Below are 22,085 nucleotides of genomic sequence, written 5' to 3' on the forward strand. Positions count from 1 at the left end.
ACTCTAGGAACATGCATCTGATAAAGGTATGAGTGACTTCAAGAAGATGTCAATTTTTTCTCTCCGCAACCTCATTTTGTTGTGGACTGTGAGCACAAGATAACTGATGAACAGTACTAAACTTAGTTATGTAAGTAATGAGTTGGGTGTTGAAGTGAAGTACTCGTTAGCATTATCACTACTAAGTTTCCAAATAGACAAATCAAACCGAGTCCTTATTTTAGAAAAAAAGGCACAAAAGATATGAAATCTTTTGTTAAATAAAGCCAAGTTATCGTTGAATAAACATCTATAAAAGTTACAAAGTAGGAACACGATGATGCTACCCAATAGACAAGACTCACACTCAAGACTAGATATTGAACTCAAAATGGGAACTAATTTCTTAAACTCATACAAAACAGAAGAAAAAGAGACTGAGTAAATGGATTTCCCTTATGGTGGTAGTGGACCCATCAGCAAGTGTTACGCTAGGTAAGCTTTGAGAATACTGTCATGAATTGTAGCGACTAAATCTATAATTCAAGGACTAGTGTGAGAAATACGAGAAGAGGAAAATGGGGGGTTACTTGTCTTAATAAGAGATGCAATGAAAAGAGAAGCTTACTGGGATGCTTGATATTGCCGGAATTGAGAGTACTCTTCATTTGACATAGGTGCTTGAGCCTAAAAGTGTGGAATCTGTGGTGGCTGCATTGGCGATGCGTGGTGGTGCATTGTGAAGTTTCCGACATTGCTTAATTGTATAACCTCCTGGTTCACAATGAGTGCACTTGTGAGGGGGCCTCTACCATGTTCATCCCTTCCACTAGGGCTGCTCGAACCACCCCAAGAACTTTTGCTACTACTTGGTGGAAAACTACTTTTGCTACTACTTGGTGGAAAACTAGGTTTACCCTATGTAGCAAAGCAGTCCTTTTAGAGCTAATGATTAAGACATGAGAAGCAAGGGCTGGTGAATGTGTACTAGAGGGAGCACTACGGAAGCGATATTAAACATCAACAAATGATGGCAACTCTGCATTACTAAGGATTTGAGATCAGGCTACCCTCAAACTTGGTTTCAAATCTGCTAGAACTTGAATAACTGTCATCTGCACCTTCTGCTTTTGCATCTTACAGAATCGACAGTTTTTTACTGCACAATGTTAAGTTCCTCGTGGATGCAATTCATCTTTTTAGAGTACTCTTTGACACTCTAGTCCCTTACCGTAAAAATACTCTAGGTATAGATCATATGTGCGTGTATTGTTACTAGAATATAAAAGCTTGAAATAATCCCAAATTTCCTTACTTATATCCAGATGCATGCACCTTCGTGTTATGTAGTGTTCCATTGAGTTCCATAATAAGGAGTCGATCAATGCATCTTCTTGAATCCATGCTTCTTTACCCTTGTCATCACTGGGATTGTATTGAAACAAGTGGTCAGATTCCAAAGCCTATCAAATACCTCTTGACAGCCTTAAACCACTACATGTAATTCTTCCCATCCAACTCCTCGCTCCTTATCTTTGGCAATGATGAGGGATACATACTTTTGAGATTCATGATCTCCATCTTAACACTCACAAATGAGACCAACGAACAAGGTCAACGACTAGAACAACCAAGAATGAGGTGAACAACTTAAAGTGTCTTAAACGACCATGAACAAGTGGCAAACAAATTAGCACAACATTGCTGCAGCCCCAAGAGACTAACATGCAACTTTAATGGTACCAAACAACCATTAACAAAGTGCTATGGGCAAATCACCAAAAAAAGTTTGGATCTTTGAACAAAAGACATGACCAACAGCGTGATGTTATGGAGTATGGAGGTATTTAATGCATTTAGGAAGAAATTAGAGCCGACCCCACTTAGTGGGATTTTAAGGCTTGGTTTGTTGTTGTTGTTGTTTATAGGAAGAAATTGGAGCAAAAACATTGCTCAAACATTCACGTGACAGAGTGTGAGGTTGGAGGTTCCACTTTCATTCAACTTGTGGTGGAGTCCAAGGGCTCCTTCGGCTATGAAATTTTACAGGCTTGTAGATCGGCAGGTTATGTGGCTATATATGGGGCTGATTTTGAAAAATCTGAAGAGGTTCTTGAGATTCCGAAATGACAGTAATGTCTAGGAACTTTTCTGCAACGTTCCGTGGCAACCCTCTTGCTTCTAGTCTTTTGTAGTGTGGATAATCTTCATATGGTGGTAGGTTTGCATAGGATTATGAGGTTTAAGGTTTGGTTTTTGTGGCAGCTATGCACTTAGGGTTTAGATGGGATCTTGCTTTGTTACCACGTTGAAGAATTTTTTTAAAATGCAAGACTTAATCATAACGATAGGTCTCTCCCTCTATTTATAACATGGTTTTGGTAGCAGTAGTGAGTAGCATAATGTAATAGTAACAGGTGTAGCAGGTAGCAGGAGTAGAAGATGTTACATAATGGGAAACGAGTGTAATGGCGGTGAATTTTTTTCATGCACACGCAATCTTATGTATGTTGGTGTATTTGCATGTTTTTAAGCTCATAACTCTCTTCTTGAAAATAATTTTAGTGTACTTTGGATCCTTTATTTCAACTTACCAGTATTGTTTAGTAAGGGCAACAAATTGTTGATAGAAAAATTATATATGTACTTTTTCACATTTTCATTAATCATATGTTTGATAAATTAATTACTTAATAAAACAATATTCATTGTACACTCCACTATTTTATTAGGCACATGAGACATATATATAATACAAGAAATTAAATAAATTTTATTATTTTATTTGTTAAATAATCAAAATTTAATAATTTTAGATGAAAAAGGTTATATTGTATCTAAGCTTTAAAACTATAATTTATAATCATAAAATTTGTCATTACATAAATAAAGTATGAACACCTTGAACAAGAAACGAAACTAAAAAAGAAGAGAAGGTTGGATTTTAAAAATATAGCAAAGAAGAATCAAATTACTTATATTATCAAAATAAATATATTTTTTTTAGAAAAATAGTGTTCATATCATATTATTAATTAATAATGCATTATTGAAAAAAATAATTTTTGTATCATTATCACCGTTATTATAACCCCATCCCAGCTTTTTGAGAATAATTTATGGAAGGGGAAAAAAAAAACAAAAATGGGAAGAAAAGGTTTTTATATATATAAGTGAAGGTTGAATTTTAAAAATATAGCAAAGAAAAATCAAATTACTTATATTGTCAAAATAAATATTTTTTTTAGAAAAATAGTGTTCATATCATATTATTAATTAATCATGCATTGTTGAAAAAATAATTTTTGTATCATTATCACCATTAACCCCATCCCAAAAAAACACAAAATGAGAAGAAAAGGTTTATATATATATATATATCAATGTCTTAAAAGACGAAGGCATAAGGTGAGGCCTTTTAACCCTTAAAAGGCGAGGCATGAGCCTTAAGGCATTGGGGCGTAAGCCTCTTGAGAATTTTATTTAGATAAAAATATGTAAATAAAAATAATGAAAAAATTAAGAAAATATCAAATATAATGTAATATATATATGTTGCAAACTACTTGCTGGCTTGCTAACTTGACTTCATGACATAAATCATGACAAGAGTCAGCTATACTATTACAAAGTTCAAATTATTTTCATGATTTAAGATAAAACTCTTAGTTATTTTGGAAAGGTTGAGGTTCAAGAGTTTTAAAATTCAACTCATATTATGACTCTTTTATATAAACACATAATTAAAATTTTATAGCCAATTCTAACTTGAGAATCACACACTCAAAATGCATAAGCCTCGACTAAAAAGGCGCAAAATGCGCGCCTTTTGTACAAATGCATAAGTCTCAAACGGGCAATGTGTTAGCCTTTTTAGAATTTGGTAGATTAAGGCTTAAGGCATCCCTTGCCTTGAAGCAAGCCTCAAGGTGAACCTCTATTGAGCCTTTTAAAGCATTGATATATATAGCCTTAGTTCAATGGTTGGTTGAGTTGACCTGGAGGTCACGAGTTACAGGAACGCAGAAACAACCTCTTGCAAAAGTGCAAGGCAAGTATAGGGAGCAGCCTTGTGAACAAAGTTCCCATGTGTGCAGGGTCTGGGGGGCAGACCATGATGAGTCTCTAGTATACAGCCTTACCTTGCATTTTTGCAAGAGGTTGTTTCCGCGCCTCGAACTCGTGACCTGGTCATATGGTGACAATTCAACCATTGCACTAAGGCTCCCCTTCTGTAAATATATAAGTATATATATATATATATATATATATATATATAGATGTATGTATGTATGTATGTATGTATGTATCAATGTTTTAAAAGGTGGTAACAGTCCTGTAGTGATAATGGTCCTGTAGCCGTTACATAACAGCCTTAGTGGCTGTTGCGTATTGGTAGTGGTCTGTAATGGCTGGTTTAGCAGTCTTTAACGGTATTGGGGATCCAAAAAAATGTGAGATAATGGCATTATGTAGTGGCTGCACCCGCTATTTTAAACCATTTTATAAAACAACGTCAAGTAAATACAATGACCATAATACCCTTTCTAACTCACACTTACTAACATAGCAATAATCAAGGACTTAAATTTCGATTTCGATGGAAATTTCAATGGTCTCAATTTACGGAAATTTCGATTTCGATTTAAAGAAATTACGGAAATTTATAGTAAATAATGGAAATTTACAATAAAACTTTAGGAAATATTAGAATAGATGATTGTGCTTAATATTATAACAAAATACATTTAAAAAAATGCATATATGACAAGTTTTTAGTGTGTAGGATATTAAACTGCATATCGCAAAACAAACTATGAACTGAAGAACATTCAAATGATTATAAAATTTTGAAGCTATTCCTTTAATGATTTAAGGCAACAAATTATCATTTAAACAACTGCATTTTCAATAAAAATTATACATTTAATGATCTAATACCACATGGGCTTTCTTGGTGGCCCAAAGTCATCTCTTCTATCCCTATCATTAGGATTTCGAGACGACATATATTGTTTACAATAATCACTCCATGTCATATAACAACAAACAACAACAAAACCAAGCCTTGTTGTTTGTTGTTATATGACATGAAGTGATTATTGTAAACAATATATGTCATCTCGAAATCCCAATGATAGGGATAGGTGTACAAAATATTGAGTATAGGTACATGTGTTGTTCATACTCCTCCTTAGTCATCTGGTTCATGGCAGTTTCTCCTCGGCAAGAAGATCATTGTGTACTAGGATGCCTTCTTGCAGGTTCTACTTGTTGTGTATGTCGATAGGATTGTTTTGCATTTGCATACTGGTCATACCCATATTCTCGGCCTGTTTGTTCATACCCATAGGTAGGGGTGAGCATAATTTGGGGAAACCCGAATTAATCGAATTAACGAACCAATTTTGGTCGGTTTGATTCGGTTAAATAACAGGTCGGTTCGGTTCGGTTATGGATGTACCAAATTTCGGTTAATCGGTTATCGGTTCAGTTAAGAGAAATTTTAATTTGGTTAACCGAATTGCTCGAAATAATAATAGTAAAATATTCATCCGTGGATTCGTCAAATGCTTATTTCTGTGGCTACAAAATCTGGTTTCTTTGATTTCAATTCCTCGGGGGAACTCAGTTATGCCTTCTCTAAATCTTGCCGCGCGTGTTTGGTTTCCGGGAAACAAGAAGAACTTTCCAGCGATATTAATTACTCAAAGGAGGAAATGTTAACCCTGTTCAACGTAAACCAACAATATATCCATTTCAATGTAGATTCGTTTGCGAGATTGAAGAAGGTGGTGGTTCTTCAACTTGGTAGGTGGTAGAATTCAACAACACACCATATTGAAGTAGAAAATTCCGACTTTTTGGACAAATTGAAGGACCAGAAGCACTTGAGGTACCTGGGTCTTCAAGGAGTTTCTAGGGTAACCACATTACCCTCATCAATCACGGAGTTAATAAATCTTGAAATCCTTGACCTCAAGGCATGCTATAATCTAGAAAAATTACCTCTTAATATCTAGCCGCTGAGGAAGCTCATGCATTTGGACATATCAGAGTGTTACCTGCTGGAAGGCATTCCAAAGGGAATCGATAAACTGTTTATAATTATATTCTGTTTTTAATAATTAATTTAAAATAAATTCGGTTAAATTCGATTAACCGAATTACTTGAAAAGGTAATTCGGTCGGGCAAGGTTCGGTTAACATCCCTTATTCGGTTGGTTCGGTTAATAGAAATCATTAACCGAAAATTTCGGTTAATTAACCGAATTTGACCGAACCGACCATTTGCTCACCCCTACCCATAGGCATTTGGTTGCTAATTTCCTTATTGTTGTGCCTGCTCATTTACATATGAAAACAGTTGGCCATATGTAGATTGTGAGGAACTGTTCTGTGTAGATTCATAACCACTATAACTATTAAAGTCATGCTCTGTTCCTATACTCATAGATTCCATACTAAGGGAAAAGGTATCCTCTTCTATTTGATGCATCTTCCCTTTTCCCTTTCTACGACTGTACTGCCTATCAACTGGACATGTTTCTCTTTGTGGACCCTCATCTTCTAGTTGGAAAGGACGTGTATATTCCACTTCTGGTCTATAATCTTGTCATCCTTCATTTCCTCCGTAGTCCCCACCATCATCACCTTGCCCACTGCTACTGTCGGGGTTAGATTCGTCACCACTAGCATCATCGTCGTCATTATCATCATCACCACCAGAGGGCATAGTGGATGAAGTTCCATATCTAGACCCAAGATTCATTTGTGAATCATCACTACTAGATATTACTTCTTCTACCATCACTTGATTAACATCAATGCCAAAGTCATCTCGTGCATGCTTGGCCATTTGTGGATGGAGACTTTCATCTCGTTCATCAATATGGGATGGCCTAATCCACTTGAAAAGTGGATGCTCATCCTCATCACCCAATTCAACTGATATGTCAAGAGGGTCCAGGGGATCTTGTTCAGCCACTATGTCCATTTCAACCTCCATATCTCTTATTCGAAGCTTCATGTTGTAATAACAAAAAACAAGTTGCTGAAGTCTGGTGTAGGCTAGTTTATTTCTTTGCTTTGTGTGAATGAGTGCAAATGTGCTCCAATTTCGTTCACAAGCTGATGAAGATGCGGTTTGTGACAAAATGCGCAATGTTAGCTTTCTTAGGATTGGAGCACTTGATCCATACATCATCCATCAATCAGTTGTGTAAGATATTTTAAAAACACAAGTTAGTAGTTAGTAGATTGTACTTGAAGTTCGTACCTTTGTATTGTACATTTATATATAAATACTTACCAGGTGTCATGGTTGCCCTAAGCAGCTGCTTCTCCAAAGCTTCTTTTAGCATCTCTAAATAGAATAATCTAAAAAAAAATTGTTATTGAATAATTAAACATGAATTAAGACTTATTTTATTTTAAAAATATATCTCATTTCCAATTTGATCCTGGCCCGAGAAATGTGGCTCAAGGGTCTTAAAAACTTTGTGAACTGCATCAAGAAAATAAGGATCTTCCCCATCACCTTCTTTGTAATAAGCTATCAATCAAATAAAGTAAAAGATAAATATGTAATAAGTATTTTGATATATGAATTTCTTGAAATTTATAAATATTTTATACCTGCTGCATGAGGAGGATGTTTAAGGGTTCTTTCCCACCGGTCATTGATTACTTTGAGAACCCATCTTGCACTTCTTGCACCTACTTCAATGGCCTCTTTCATCACCCTTATTGCTTCAAACACAACCCCTAATGTTGGCGACACTTCACTATCGATTATACGCAATACTCGATATATAGGCTCATATATGTTTCAAACTTTTGCCATTCTATCCCAAAATTGATGGTTAAGAATTGTGTTTTCAATTTCTCTACCCATTTTTGTTCAACTAAGAGCATGCTCAGCCCATTCATCAGATGTGAATAGAGATTTTAAACCTACTTTTTTTTTGTAGGCTATCAAGGGCAATGTAGTTTGTTGCAAATTGTGTGGCCCCTGGACGCACAATATCCCCTTGACAGTGCTCTCTCATTTTAGCAAGCAAACATTCATGATTGTATATAAAATTAGTGATCTGTCTCCCCTGCAAAATCACTATGTTTATTGCCTCTCTTTTTCCGATCTCTTAAAAAATGGGATCAATACAATGGGTAGCGCAAGGAGTCCAATACAGGTTGAATTTTTTTATAAATTTTAAACACGCTTTCTTGTAGGCACTGCTAAGTTAGAAGCATCTACCGACTTTAGAAAAATTGTGCTTCTTTTAGAGTAAACCATGAAATTTATGATGGATAATTTTGTTGGGCCTACCATCCATCACACATTACAGTGCAGCCATGCGTGACCCACTTTTTCTTCACTTCTTCTACGTGGTTTTCCATTTCTTTTATCTTTAAATCAAAGTATTTTGTTTTGATTTCATAGGGTGTCGGTGGATTGACTCTCGTTCCAGCTGATTGGCAACCCCATACAACGTTTTTAAAATGAGGTGATTTTGCCTTCTCAGGTGGAACATTATCATATATAAAAAACTTTAAAATCAACCTATTCATTTCTTCTTTTATTTTACCTCCTTTGAATAAATTTTTCAAGCTTTTTTGTTTTGCTGCGTGTGACTTGTAATATTGAGAAGGCTTTGAAATATATGGCTTTGTTTCTGGTTCTCTCACACTTTGAGATCGCCTCATCGGAGGTCGCCCTCCACTACTACCAGCCCCTGAATTGCATCCTTGTTGGCTACCTGCAAACCTACGAGATGGGTCTTTTTCCCTTTTCGTCTGTTTTGAAGCATAGAATGTTTGACGATATGCAAACCTTTCATAGGAAGAAATGTTGGGCAAGTATGCAATATCGTCAACATCATCATCTTCATCAATTTGTTGTGGTTGCATCAAGTTCCCACGCAATTCATTTTTTATTTGATTCATTCTTTCTATTTTTTTGGCCTTAGCTGTTGTTTTTCTTTCTAAAACAATTCTCATTTCCTGCTTAACTTTTGGAGGTACTTTATCGCAAAATTTTATATTATGCTGCAGCATAATTTGCTAAGTGCATTTTTAATCTTGTTGCACCACCACTTTTCATTTGTATTCTGTAGTATTTGCAAATAAATTCATTCTTTACATTGGGCATCGGGTGCCTATGTTCCCATGCTGGATCTTGTTTTCTTTCTTCAGACATTTTTGTAGATAATTTTACTTTCCTATAAGGTAACAATGAATCAAAAATTAGGTGTTAAATTAGTCAACAATTTTAAAATAAAATTATTTGAGATGTTTTATTATCAATATAAAATTAATAAAGAAGACTAATATTAAAATATTAAATTAAATTTACAAAATTTAATGATAATGTACAAAATTATTAATAAATTATGGAAATTAAATTAGTCAAATAATTGAAATAATTTATACTATATTAAGCTAATAAGTACTTAATTTATTTAATTACTAGGCTATATTGACTAGGTGTTAAATTACTCTAAATTTGTAAAAAAAAAAAAAATTATTTGGATGTTACTCTACAATTTTAAAATAAAAATATTTAGATGCGAAATAACGATAAATTAATAACTAAGAGTAATATTAAATTATTAAATTAAAATTACAAAATTAATGATAATTTTACAAAATTATTGTTAAGTAATAAATTTTTAAAATGAATATATTTAAATAAATGAAATAATTTATTAATTTATACTATAATAAGATAATAATAGAAAATTATTCTAATTTTATTTAGTTACTAAACTTACTAGTTATTAACTTATTATTTACTATACTAGCAAAGTAGTATGATTAACTTATTAAGGGGTAAATGGGAGAGGAGGGCATTGTCGTAAATATATTGGGGGCAAGGGAGATTTTGAGTAAATAAAAAAACTTAAAACATGTTATTTAAAACATAAACCACGAATTGCCTTTAGTTTTCAGCCCTTTTATTTCGTGGAGCTGGCTGCTGCTCCTGGAGGGAGGGGTGACAGTGGACTCTCGACTCTCGTCTCTCGTCTCTCTTCTCTCGGTTTCTTGCTTGCAGCTCTATGAGATCCTCAGCCGAAAGGAAGATTGCGGGCGATGGGAGTTCTTGCTGCTGGCTGCGACTGCGAGTGTGCGACAACGATGGAGGTGGAGGGTGAAGCGGTGAGGCTGAAGGCTAGAGGCAGAGGCTCGAAGGGTCAGAGCAGGAGGGGATCCGAAGGCTGGGGCTTTTCGGATTTCGAACTTGGAAGGTGGAGGCGGGAGGCAGCAGAAATTTTTGGAATCTAGGGTTTTTTTTTTTTAAAGTTTGAAGATGGAAGAAGAAAAAGGCTTTGAGGTATGTATCTGACTGCTGCATGAAGTTAATTTTTAGAAATAAATTATGTAGTGGTAGCGGTGGAATTATTGGGTTGAATGATGAATTTGTAGAGTATCTCTGCAAGATTTTTGCTTTTCATTGTATACACTCACGGGTGCACAACTTGCACAATCACGTGGGAAAAGCAAAATAAAATCTGAGAATACTCAGAACAGCGCTGAAATTCCTCCCTCCAATTTTTTTTTCCCCATGATTTCCAGAAAATTTTGGAAGAACAGCCGAAATTTTCGAAATTTCGTCCGAAATTTTAGGACTTTTCTTGTTCGAAATTTCGGTCGAATTTTTTCAAAACCGAATCTGTCTCTCAATTTCCTTTCGGGACCCCTCGAGAAATTTTGGTCAAAATTTAAGTCCTTGGCAATAATGCATATTAATAATGCTAAATGCCAAAAATAACCAATAACAAAGATGACATACTAGTCAAAGTTGATGGCTATGTACACCCAATAATGATCACGTTCAGGATCTTGGCCCAACAATGCATAAAAGAATGGGAGACTGAATTGGATGCTTCCTGGAATTCAAGAAGGATTACTTGCATTTTATTGAGTGTGGCCCTGTTGAGGATTTTGAGTTGAACAAATGGCAATAAAAGAAAGAATTATGATAAATTGATCTAGGTTTATACCTTTTTCCAGTTCTGAAAATGTGCTTCTGATAAGAAATAAAAAATTAGGTTTTTGAGTTGTGAAAGGTGACATCATCTGCAACAGACTAATGCATTGAGAGTATGACTTGACTAAAAGAATGATAAGTACAAAAGGAAAGGTTAAAATGAACATGGATAAATGCAGCTTGGTGAGGCACCTATACTTAACTAGATTTGTTGCTCGAGACAGAAATGATGGTGAAAAGGGATTCATGTGGGTGGAGCTTTGAGTGATTAGGGTTTAGGGCTTTGTTGATTTGGGTTGCATCACACCAACTAACTAATTAGAATGCTGAAAATTTTGTCTTATTTAGGGAGTCCCTGGAAATGATACTAATTTGTTTTAATTCTACTTCTCTAGCTTCTGAGCTGATCCATTTCAATGAAAATATCTATTACTTTGTCTGTCTAATCAGTGATGTTTGTTAAATTAGACATGATTTATGCTTTGTAGATTGGATATCACTCTCCCGAAGAGGAAATAGCCTTTGGACCTGGTTGTTGGTTGTGGGACTATTTACGAAGAAGTGGAGCATCTGGTTTTTTGCTTCCTCTTTCTGGGGGAGCAGATAGCTCTTCTGTAGCTGCTATTGTTGGCTGCATGTGCCAGCTTGTTGTAAAAGGTCAGTTTTTGCAAAGGCTGATATACTGTTGCACTGTTATTCTGTGTGCCTTGTTTTGTATATATTCTTTTCAGTCAAATCATATTTAGGTTATTTAAGGTTGGGTAATGGTTTTTTGAATATAAGGTTATTCTGTTTTTTTTTTTTCCTTATTAGCATATTGGGCCATAATGTTTATTTATTTATTTATTTGTAAAACATTTACCTTCCATGTGTCTGTAACCCACTAACCAGTCAGATCTGATGACTGTTGGCCACCCAGTGTGATGCCTGGAACAAGATGAAGATTAATCAGAAGGTAAAAGCCAATCACTTATCTTAAGGCCAGAAATAGTTTTAATAGGACTATTCAGGTTGAATAAAGGACCAAGCCCAAAGAGTTGTTTTCAAGTGGCAAGGCCTTGATGGCCTTAAATATGCCAATGAGATGCTAGGCATTGAAGAAGATCATTTATGCATTTGGGAAAGGAAAAGGTGATCATCTTGGTGTGATTTGTGGATATGTGTAAGGGTGGAATGTTGTCCTTGCATAAATTGTTGAATATTTTATGTACTAATATGCAGCCTTATTCTTCCAACTGGAATGGTTTAACTGGTATTTATTTTAACCATAAACACACTGTCCTGGTTGTTATTTACCTTTTAGATGACTCTTTCAAAAGAGTAGCTTGGCCTATCCAATGGGTAAAAATGAAAGCACAGATGGCTGAATATATGACCCGGAAAGAGCTAAATCACAGTAAATGATATCTGCCTAGGTGACGAAATCCTCGTAAGTTATTGTTGAGTTGATCAATCTTGGTTTGCAAGACTTATAGATTTTAGACACAGCCATAATTCCATTGTTCCAGGGGTGGGGTGATGACCCAAAAGTGCTTTCAAGCACTATATCCCTTCCCAAGTGGCAGCAGTTCTGTGAGTGCCACAAAAGCAGAAAAAACACCTTTTTTATCTGTTAATCAAATACCTTTTGGTCTATTTTCCTGTCTCCTGTTCATGATATTTCTCTTGAGCCATGAATCCATTGTTCTGATGGTGGTAAAAATAAAAGAGGCTTCAAGTACTATATTCCCTGCGAGTTGGCAGTCATTTTATGAGTGCCTCAAACACAAGAAGACCACCTCTTTTCTTTCGTTTCTACTTTAGCGAAGTATTCTGGATTTCATTTTCTCATCATAATTCATTGGTTGATGATGCCCATGTGCTTGCAGAAATAGAAAATGGGGATGAACAAGTCAAAGCTGATGCTATACGAATTGGCCAATATAGAGATGGACAGTTTCCTACTGACAGCAAAGAATTTGCAAAACGCATATTTTATACAGTATTTATGGGATCGGAAAATAGGTGGGTGCATGACAAGTTGGAGAAAAGATATTGAGATTGACAGTTATTTTTGTAATTGGGAGAATGAGAAAGAATTGGGAATTACTTTGTTTTAAAATTCTAATGGTGACTTCAATAGTTCAATGTAGTAAGGTTTTTCTTTTCATGTAGTGCATGCAGATTTGGTGCTCAAACGTTGACATTTTAATGTGAAGTGACAAGTTTTGTTCCCTGCAGTTCTGAAATCACAAAGTCGCGTGCAAAGGTCCTAGCTGATGAGATTGGATCATGGCATCTTGATGTTTCCATAGATAGTGTTGTTTCAGCCTTTCTCTCTTTGTTTCAAACACTAACCGGAAAGCGGCCACGATATAAGGTAGAAGGAAGAAGAAAGCTCAGTTCCTGCTTTCTTAAGTGTCTACTTGTTCAAATTTGTTATTTTACAAATGAACAAGTTTTGGTCATTGCTATGATATTGGCATGGAGCTTTTATTTCAAAACTAAAAATAATTTTTTTGAATAAGTGAATAATGTTTTCTTTATTTTTGCTGAGAACACGTATCATGCATTTGTGCAGTATATCTAGCCAACCAACAATTGCTGATGATTAGGTGCCATTATGTTTCGCATGCCAAATAGGTGTTAACACAATCAAATGAGTCAATGCGGGTGATTATACGTGGAAAAACTGTTCGGCATAGTTTTGTTTTGTGCAGGTAGATGGGGGGTCAAACATTGAGAACTTAGGGCTACAAAACATTCAAGCTCGAATTAGAATGGTATTGGCATTTATGCTGGCGTCGCTTCTGCCTTGGGTTCACAACAAATCGGGTTTTTATCTTGTTTTGGGTAGCTCCAATGTCGATGAAGGATTGCGTGGTTACCTGACAAAGGTATGACATCCAATTTCATGTTCAGTTTACTTTGGATGTTGTGGAATTATACAACAGATTCTCCAATTATTGTGCAAACTAATTTTCTCCTCTGGATGGATTTGTGTGAATTGGGTTGGTTCTTTAATGTTTCGGGGGTCTTTATTTGAGTTATTGAGTTTGGTTCAGTTTTTCAGTTTGTAAAATTTAGTAAATGAGTGAGCTGTGGTGGTACTTTCCTTCACTCTTGTAGTAGTTTTTGTTTTTGGATGTTTTTCCTAATTAAAGCTATATTTGACAGTATGATTGTAGCTCCGCTGATATAAATCCAATTGGAAGTATAAGCAAACAGGATCTTCGGGCTTTTCTGAGATGGGCTGCCACCCATCTTGGTTACCTGTCCTTGGCAGATGTGGAAGCAGCTCCCCCCACTGCTGAACTGGAGCCTATACGTTCTGACTATAGCCAGGTGATAACAGCAGTTTATTTATTCTCTGAAACTTGTGAAATTTCTTCTTGAACCTTTTCCAGAGACTTTTTTTTCACCTTGTAAATTATATCAATAACCGTGTAGAAATTTCTGTTGCTACATTGTCGATGTTTGTTCTAGTCCTATTACTGTGCAAACCTCTGCCCCATCCTTCCGCACCCTCTCAAAAAAGCAGAGGTTAATAAATCTTCCTGGCTTTCCTTGACAACAAAACCTGCATTCCAACCATTTTAGAGTCAATTGAATCACCTGTCCCGCCATTCTTTCCTTCTCGAATAAAAAACACGTGTCGCTTCTGCTTCCAGTATTCCCCTGATGGTTCAGCAGATGCATGTCTAACCATGCTCCATGCATTCAGAACTTCCATTTTTTCTTTAAAAACATCCAATTCTCCTGGATGGGTACTAAAGATTATGTGGATGGTTCATCAATGATGTAGGATTCATTTAGTGTTGTGCACATCAGTTTCCTTTCCAATTAAGAGTCTTGTTGGCTAATTCATCTGAATAATTTTTTTTTTTTTAATTAGGAACAATTACTAGCATTTTTCCTCCGTTACTGAGTTTACAAGAGACCTAAGATGCTAAGATGGCAATCTAGTTGATGGAGGACTGCCTTTGTAGCACCTTAGGCGCTTACATGTAGCTGTAGATTTAGAAACTAGGATATCTGTTTTTTGGTTAGAAGTTTTGGTTGTTTTAGAAGTTTTAGTTAATTTAGGGTTATTTTGGGTACTTAAGTTCGTTAGGTTTGTTTTATTTTTAGTATGGATTGAGAAGTATTCTATATGTGTATTGTACCGTTGGAATGCAGTTATGAATTGAAACTTCTCTCCCTTGTATGCGTTGTTCCTTATGATGCTTTCCCTGCATCTCTAATGTGACATGTTATGTGGAATAGCTGGATGAAGTGGACATGGGAATGACATACGAGGAACTTTCTGTCTATGGGAGGTTGCGTAAGATTTTCCGATGTGGTCCTGTATCAATGTTCAAGGTTTGCATCGAGTCCTATTTATTATATTTCAGCCTTACCATCTATGGAGGAGCACGCCCTTGCAACCCTTTTGATTTATGGCAAAGCGCCAAAACCCATCAATCCAGATCCCTCCATTGATGGAACTGCAGCAATGCTTACTACTCATCAATTTTCATACTCGCTTCTACAGAATCTTTGCTACAAATGGGGTACAAGATTGACTCCATCAGAGGTGGCTGAAAAAGTGAAGCACTTCTTCAAGTACTACTCCATCAATCGACACAAAATGACCGTTCTGACACCTTCCTATCATGCTGAGGTGAATCTTTACTTTGAAGAACCGGGTTTGCTGTTTGCAGATTGTCATTCTTGCAGCATGGAAATTACGTTTTCTTATTATTATTTTGTGTGTTTTCCTTACTCATGTCTGAACTTTGCAGAGTTATTCGCCTGAGGACAATCGGTTTGATCTTCGCCAGTTTCTGTACAATGCAAGATGGCCATATCAGTTCCGCAAGATTGATGAACTTGTAGAGAAGTTTAATGGTGACCAAGAAAATCTGGCAGTTGCATCAGACAACAGTGGAGGTGGAATGGGAGTCGTTGCAGCACGTGCGGGAGACCCAGATGCTTGATTATTTTTAGGTCATAATTCTTAATAATTGCAAGCTTGGAATAGAGATGATTAAATGCAAATAAATTTGGTTGGTAGTTTTAGCTGCCAAGCCAATGTATGTAATCAAACTGGTGGACGTTCTTGATGCATCCTTTTTCATGTGTAAATCGGGTCAAATTTGACTTGCAACTAGTTCCTCTCATGTATAACCCTTGCAGATTTCAATTGAAAACATTAATTGAATTCTTGTTCATTAAAGCTATTGGAATGGTTGTTGCTATTTGTTCCAAGAACAAATTATCGGTTTGACTAAGAGAGACGAGTCTTTCTTAATCGGATGAGTAATACACATTTCAATTGATTGAGCTTTAATTCTATTTGTTTTATTTATAAGCAAAGATAACAGTCACCATTTTTAGGTCATCAAAGATTCAAAGTAACAAACCATGACACTAATTAAAGCTACATAGACTCCAAACTAGCACAAGAATGCATTTATGCTATTGAGAGGGACATTATGACAATTTGGACATTCATTGTTCATAATTTCATCTTGTCATTTTAAAGTACTTTACTTACCTTCACCACCTTCAAAACTTATTTATTTATTTCTTAATCGGAGGATTTCCTATATAAATAATACACATTCCGGTTGATCAAGTTTTAATTCTAATTGTTTTATTCTGAAGCAAAGATAATTATTTTTAGGTCATCAAAGATTCAAAGTAACAAACCGTGACACTAAATTAAACTACAAAGACTCCAAACTAGCACAAGAATGCATTTATGCTACTATTGAGAGGGACATTATGACAATTTTAACATTCATTGTTCATAATTTCATCTTATCATTTTAAAGTACTTTACTCATGTTCACCACCTACACAACTTATTTATTTATTTATTTTAAAGACATCCTAATTTAAATTAATATTAACAAGTTGATCTCTTAATTTATTATTATTATTTTTTTATAAACACCCAAGAAATGATTTAATTTTTGCACGAATCCTTAATTCCATTATTATCAAAATAACCCCAACTAAAAGGTAACATTCTTTCTGTAGGCGTAAATATAGTTTCCTAATTACACGTTTGCAACATAAAAATTTGTGCATATGAAATGAAATCAACCATTAAAGAAAAAAATCTATCATGTTGTTTATTAAAATTTTATTCATTCATTTCGTCATATGAATGTCAAGGAGACTGTTATTGATAGTGTCGCTAAATATTAATCCTCGCTTTTCACCATAGTATGGGCAGGACATTTACGGTTTTGCCCTCATAATAGGGCCTTAAGCGGTTGCCAAACTGGTCACATATAAAAGCACCAAGTACCTACGGATAGGCTAATGGAATAGAAATTAAGGTTTGTTTTAAGACAAGAAAACATACAGAGTAGGAACAAGAAAAGATCCCTATTAAGTATCTTCACCCCTCAAAAACCCAAAATGAAGAAAAAAAAAATACTTGGTAGGGGAGAAAATTTTCCCTTCCACCATTGGAAAAATTACAGCAACATCATCTCGCCTGCCTATTCTTCTATGTTGTCCTCTTAATCTCCGTCACCACCAATGAAGGTCAAAATACTTCCTACAGCTCATCATGTTCATCATCATCTCCTCCATCTGACGCACCAGCGCCTGGGGCTCCACCTGATCTTTGGTAAACTGCCGAGACGATTGGGTTGCATACAGCTTCCACTTCTTTGAGCTTCTCTTCATAGTCCTCTTTCTCGGCGCTCTGGTTGTCATCAAGCCATTCAAGGGCTTCCTTCACAGCGGTCTCGATCTTGTCCTTCTCCTCAGACTCCAGCTTGTCAGCAAGCTTGTCCTTGTCATTAATCTGGTTCTTCATGTTGTACACATAGGTCTCCAAGCTGTTGCGTGCATCGATCTTCTCCTTCACCTTCTTGTCTTCTTCTGCAAATTCTTCTGCCTCCCGAACCATCCGGTCAATCTCCTCTTGGCTCAGGCGACCCTTGTCATTTGTAATGGTGATCTTCTCAGATTTGCCTGTGCCTTTGTCCTCGGCCTTGACGTTCAGGATACCATTAGCATCGACCTCAAATGTGACTTCAATTTGAGGGATCCCCCTGTTAACCAGAGATCAAATCTTGCTTAGAACCCGGAGTGGTTATAGTGAAAAAAGGGGGGTGGGGGGGAGGAGGAGGGGGGAGGTTAGCAAACCTTGGGGCTGGAGGAATTCCAGTCAGGTCAAATTTCCCAAGGTTCCTACAATCCTTTGTCAGACTCCTTTCACCTTCGAAAACCTGCAATGAAAATTGGAGCAAGTCAATTAAGATCATAGCATATTCAAACATATGCAACAAATGGATTTACAAGTGACATTATGACAACCATCACTGTTAAGGGATTGGAAGAGGAATCAATACCTGAATGGACACAGTACTCTGTTGATCCTGGTAAGTAGTGAAAACTTGGGATTTCTTAGTGGGTATGACAGTGTTTCTTGGGATCAACTTGGTCATCACCCCACCAACAGTCTCAATGCCAAGGGTGAGTGGAGCCACATCCAAGAGAAGGAGATCTGCATTTAGTTCAACAGATCATACATTAGTTTACCCATTCACTGCATGCCAGTTTCATCAATTCATAAACAGGGGCAAAGTAATACCTTTAGTTTCTTCACCACCCTCTCCACTCAAGATGCTTCCTTGGACAGCAGCACCAAAAGCAACTGCTTCATCTGGGTTCACACCCTTGTTGGGTTCCTTCCCATCGAAGTAGTCCTTGAGGAGTTGTTGAACTTTTGGAATCCTAGTGCTACCGCCAACAAGAACAATCTCATCAATCTGGCGTTTCTCCAATCCAGCATCTTCCATAGCTTTCTTCACGGGTCCCATGGTCTTTCTGAACAAGTCATTGTTCAATTCTTCGAAGCGAGCTCGAGTCAGTGGTTCAGAGAAATCCACACCATCGAATAGTGATTCAATCTCCACACGGACCTGGTGTTGGCTACTCAAGGCTCTCTTGGCACGCTCAGCTTCCCTCCTCAGCTTCCCAAGAGCTCTATTGTCCTTGCTAATATCCTTCCCGTACTTTTTCTTAATCAATTTGATGAAATACTCCATAACTCTCTGATCAAAATCCTCACCTGGATGCATGAACAAGATTCCATTGCAATAAGCACAAAAAGAAAGAAGGCACAATTCCTTGAATTATGTCATTTAGGAGCTATATGTAGTACAGACAACAAATTAACCTATGAGGACCTCAGAATGTCATGCCTAAACCTCAAAATTCCCACAAAATGCAGCTGTATAATAGATTTGAAATATAGATATAACCACCCCCTCAAATGCAAAAAAATACTTGAATGTATCGACACCGTGAGAAGCATTAAACGATAATCAGCCAGATTCTCACCTCCAAGATGAGTGTCCCCATTTGTGGCAAGAACCTCAAAAACTCCATTGTCGATTGTTAAGATGCTGACATCAAATGTGCCACCACCAAGGTCAAAAACAAGAATGTTCTTCTCACCACCTTTCTTGTCCAAACCATACGCAATGGCGGCTGCAGTTGGCTCATTAATTATTCTTGCAACATTCAGCCCAGCAATAACACCAGCGTCCTTTGTAGCCTGTCTCTGGGCATCGTTGAAGTATGCTGTACATTGCATGAGAAATAAACGGGTGAATTGAAAGAAATACAACATGCTTAAGACATAACCAAATATAGTAAATTTAAATTAGTTAAACAGTAGAAATGCTCTACTCACCGGGAACTGTGACCACAGCATCCTTGATTTTCTTTCCAAGAAATGCTTCAGCAGTCTCCTTCATCTTAGTCAAAATCATAGCACTAATCTCCTCAGGGCTGAAAACCTTGTTATCCCCATCCTTCATTTTTACTTGAATATAAGGCTTTCCATCCTTGTTCACAATCTTGTATGGGACAAGCTTCATGTCCCTTTGTACTTCTTTGTCCTCAAACCTATCAAAAAGATATGTAAGTCTTTTTTATCTTCAAAGCACGTAACCAGTATAAACAAATGCATTGAGAAGGATGTAAACCTATATACTGTGAGGGACACTTACTTCCTTCCAATAAGTCTCTTGACATCAAAGATGGTCCTTTCAGCGTTGACAGCTGCCTGATTCTTGGCAGCCTCACCGATCAGTCTCTCACTATCGGTGAAAGCAACCCATGATGGGGTAATACGGTTTCCCTGGTCATTAGCTATAATCTCCACATGACCATTTCTGTAAACACCAACACATGAATATGTTGTGCCAAGGTCTATCCCAATGACAGTTCCCAATTTGGCAGCTTCCTCCTTGGCGATGGAAATTGCAAAAAGACATCCTGTTGTGAGTTATTGCAAATGTTAATACTGATTCAAAATTCATTCATGCTTAAAACAGCTTTCAACTGTCATCAGCTTCACTAGCCACATCACAATAACTCATGAAACAGTGGAGGCCACAAAACAGTAAACAACAATTAAAATTATTCACATAATAAATCAACAACCACAGCAAGGACAATCCTTTGAATGAGAAATCCAAATCAGTTTGTTACTATTAATCTTCCATGACCATAAAGGGCAAGAAGCAACAACATAAGAAATTGAAGGGGCAAATTAAGAGAGTGGTAGTTGGTAGTTTTATTTTACACAATTTTTCTTTCTTATTTTTCAAGTTAAACAACTACAGCTCAAAAACTAGAAACTCTAGAAAGGCATGAAACAATTATCAGAAGAGCAGGTAAACTCAGAAAAAGCTACGTACAGAACAATTTCAACGGCCATTCAGCTTCTAAAAACAATTGTTTCCAATAAAAAAAAAAAGTGTGCAGCTACATTGAAAACCATTTGAGGCGTGCTAAGATGTCAGTATTGTTGTTTCAAGATGTTTAATAGCTACAATGGCCATCAATAGCATCGCAACCTCGAGTTAAAAAGAACCTAACATCTAATTAAAAAGAAAACTTAACCAGACTAACTTCTTATACTCCCATTTTAATAGCTAATAAGAACAAAAAAAAAATCGCATAAAAAGATTGAAATTTGGGGTAGAAACAGTACAAATTGGAGATAATATATCCTCGACAATCAAATGCAGATGCCTATAAATAACACTACTGATATCATTTCCAAAGTAATTGGAAATAATTTTTACAAGATAATAGATAACGCAAATCTGACTTGAAAAAATAGTTCAACTTTTCTCACCTAAAGCATCCAAATCCACAGCATGAAAAATTCATCAAAAATCAATCAGATCTACTAAAAATATTGAAGAACAAACACGAAGTTACATTCGCATTCACCGCCGAGCATCAGCTACGAGAAAAAAAACTGAGCTATCAAATGACCTAAACACTACCACACCTATTCACCTAACGAAACATTCCAGATCCACTACACATTTCTAAACTAACAACAAATCAGCAACCACAAGCTACTCCCCAAAGGAAACAATCGCGTCAAGAAAGAACAAACGAACGAAGCAGAACAGTAAACCAGTAAATCGAAAAGAAAACCACAGCTTACCGAGGAAAACGATCGAAAGCACGATAAGAGATCCGCGCCTCCTCCATGATCCGTTCATGGCGTCGTCACTCTTCGTCCCAACCCTCTCTCTCTCTCTCTCTCTCTAGAAACCAGATTGGTTTATATACGGAATGGTTTCGGAAGGCCTTTGTGGGTGCGGAGTTGTAAGCGAGATGAGTGGCGCGTGGTCCTTCAGGGCTTATATAGGGTAACTTCCGTCTGCGGTCCGCGTCTCCGGAACGAACGTTTCAGTCTTGGAGGAGGGAACATGTCATTTATGATGACGTGGACCAATAAGATTTAGGTAGTGCGTTACTCGAGCCAATCACATTCTGATCTTGTGCTGGGACGGTGCTGACCGTATGTTTCGCCGCCTGTCTACGTGTCGATTGATGATTCGATTGAACACCAAGGTGCCTTGCACCTCTCAATAGTTACTTATTTCCCCTTGTTAAATGATAATAAATTAAATTGATTAAAAACGAATGACTTATAAAATGTTATTTTGAATTTTTTAACCACAAAATAATATGCTTTTTTTTTTTGTTTGTATTAAAGATATTATTTGAAAAAAAAAATTTATATTTTGTTATAAAATTTCTAAAAAAATATTAATAATGTGTAAAATCAAAATTTTAAAATTGATTCATTATA

General features: G+C 36.4%; 2 protein-coding genes across 3 annotated transcripts in view; one reads left to right on the plus strand and one right to left on the minus strand.

Moving 5' to 3' along the window:
• LOC131157958 (glutamine-dependent NAD(+) synthetase) overlaps window positions 1-16,166 on the plus strand; it is a 33,590-nt gene extending 17,424 nt beyond the window's left edge. Inside the window, exons 7-14 of one of the 2 annotated variants that reach the window (XM_058112444.1) lie at window positions 11,458-11,626; window positions 12,838-12,973; window positions 13,190-13,328; window positions 13,669-13,845; window positions 14,126-14,293; window positions 15,215-15,310; window positions 15,483-15,611; window positions 15,733-16,166. In XM_058112444.1, the coding sequence (XP_057968427.1) occupies window positions 11,458-11,626; window positions 12,838-12,973; window positions 13,190-13,328; window positions 13,669-13,845; window positions 14,126-14,293; window positions 15,215-15,310; window positions 15,483-15,611; window positions 15,733-15,927 (1,209 nt within the window). In that variant the 3' untranslated portion in view covers window positions 15,928-16,166. Of the gene's footprint in view, window positions 1-11,457; window positions 11,627-12,837; window positions 12,974-13,189; window positions 13,329-13,653; window positions 13,846-14,125; window positions 14,294-15,214; window positions 15,311-15,482; window positions 15,612-15,732 lie in introns of both variants that reach the window. The other variant, XM_058112443.1, reaches the window with a different exon arrangement.
• Window positions 16,167-17,264: 1,098 nt separating this feature from the next.
• Window positions 17,265-21,676, minus strand: LOC131157959 (luminal-binding protein). Its single transcript, XM_058112445.1, has 8 exons — window positions 21,432-21,676; window positions 19,975-20,242; window positions 19,656-19,870; window positions 19,301-19,543; window positions 18,549-19,028; window positions 18,307-18,461; window positions 18,101-18,183; window positions 17,265-18,006 (listed from the first exon to the last, which is right to left on the minus strand). Exons 1-8 carry the CDS (start codon window positions 21,487-21,489, stop codon window positions 17,505-17,507), a joined length of 2,004 nt encoding a protein of 667 aa, XP_057968428.1. The 5' UTR covers window positions 21,490-21,676; the 3' UTR covers window positions 17,265-17,504.
• Window positions 21,677-22,085: the final 409 nt, after the last annotated feature.

Source organism: Malania oleifera, chromosome 6 (assembly GCF_029873635.1).
Source record: "Malania oleifera isolate guangnan ecotype guangnan chromosome 6, ASM2987363v1, whole genome shotgun sequence".
In the NCBI taxonomy this organism is placed as follows: domain Eukaryota; kingdom Viridiplantae; phylum Streptophyta; class Magnoliopsida; order Santalales; family Ximeniaceae; genus Malania; species Malania oleifera.

What these genes read in the sequence shown, in the direction of transcription:
- LOC131157959 (XM_058112445.1), bottom strand. Translation starts at nt 21,489, where the DNA reads ATGAACGGATCATGGAGGAGGCGCGGATCTCTTATCGTGCTTTCGATC. An exon ending in GCTTTCGATCGTTTTCCTCG is followed by an intron (nt 20,243 to 21,431) that starts GTAAGCTGTGGT and finishes AACTCACAACAG; the next exon opens with GATGTCTTTTTGCAATTTCC. An exon ending in AGAGTACTGTGTCCATTCAG is followed by an intron (nt 18,184 to 18,306) that starts GTATTGATTCCT and finishes TTTTCATTGCAG; the next exon opens with GTTTTCGAAGGTGAAAGGAG.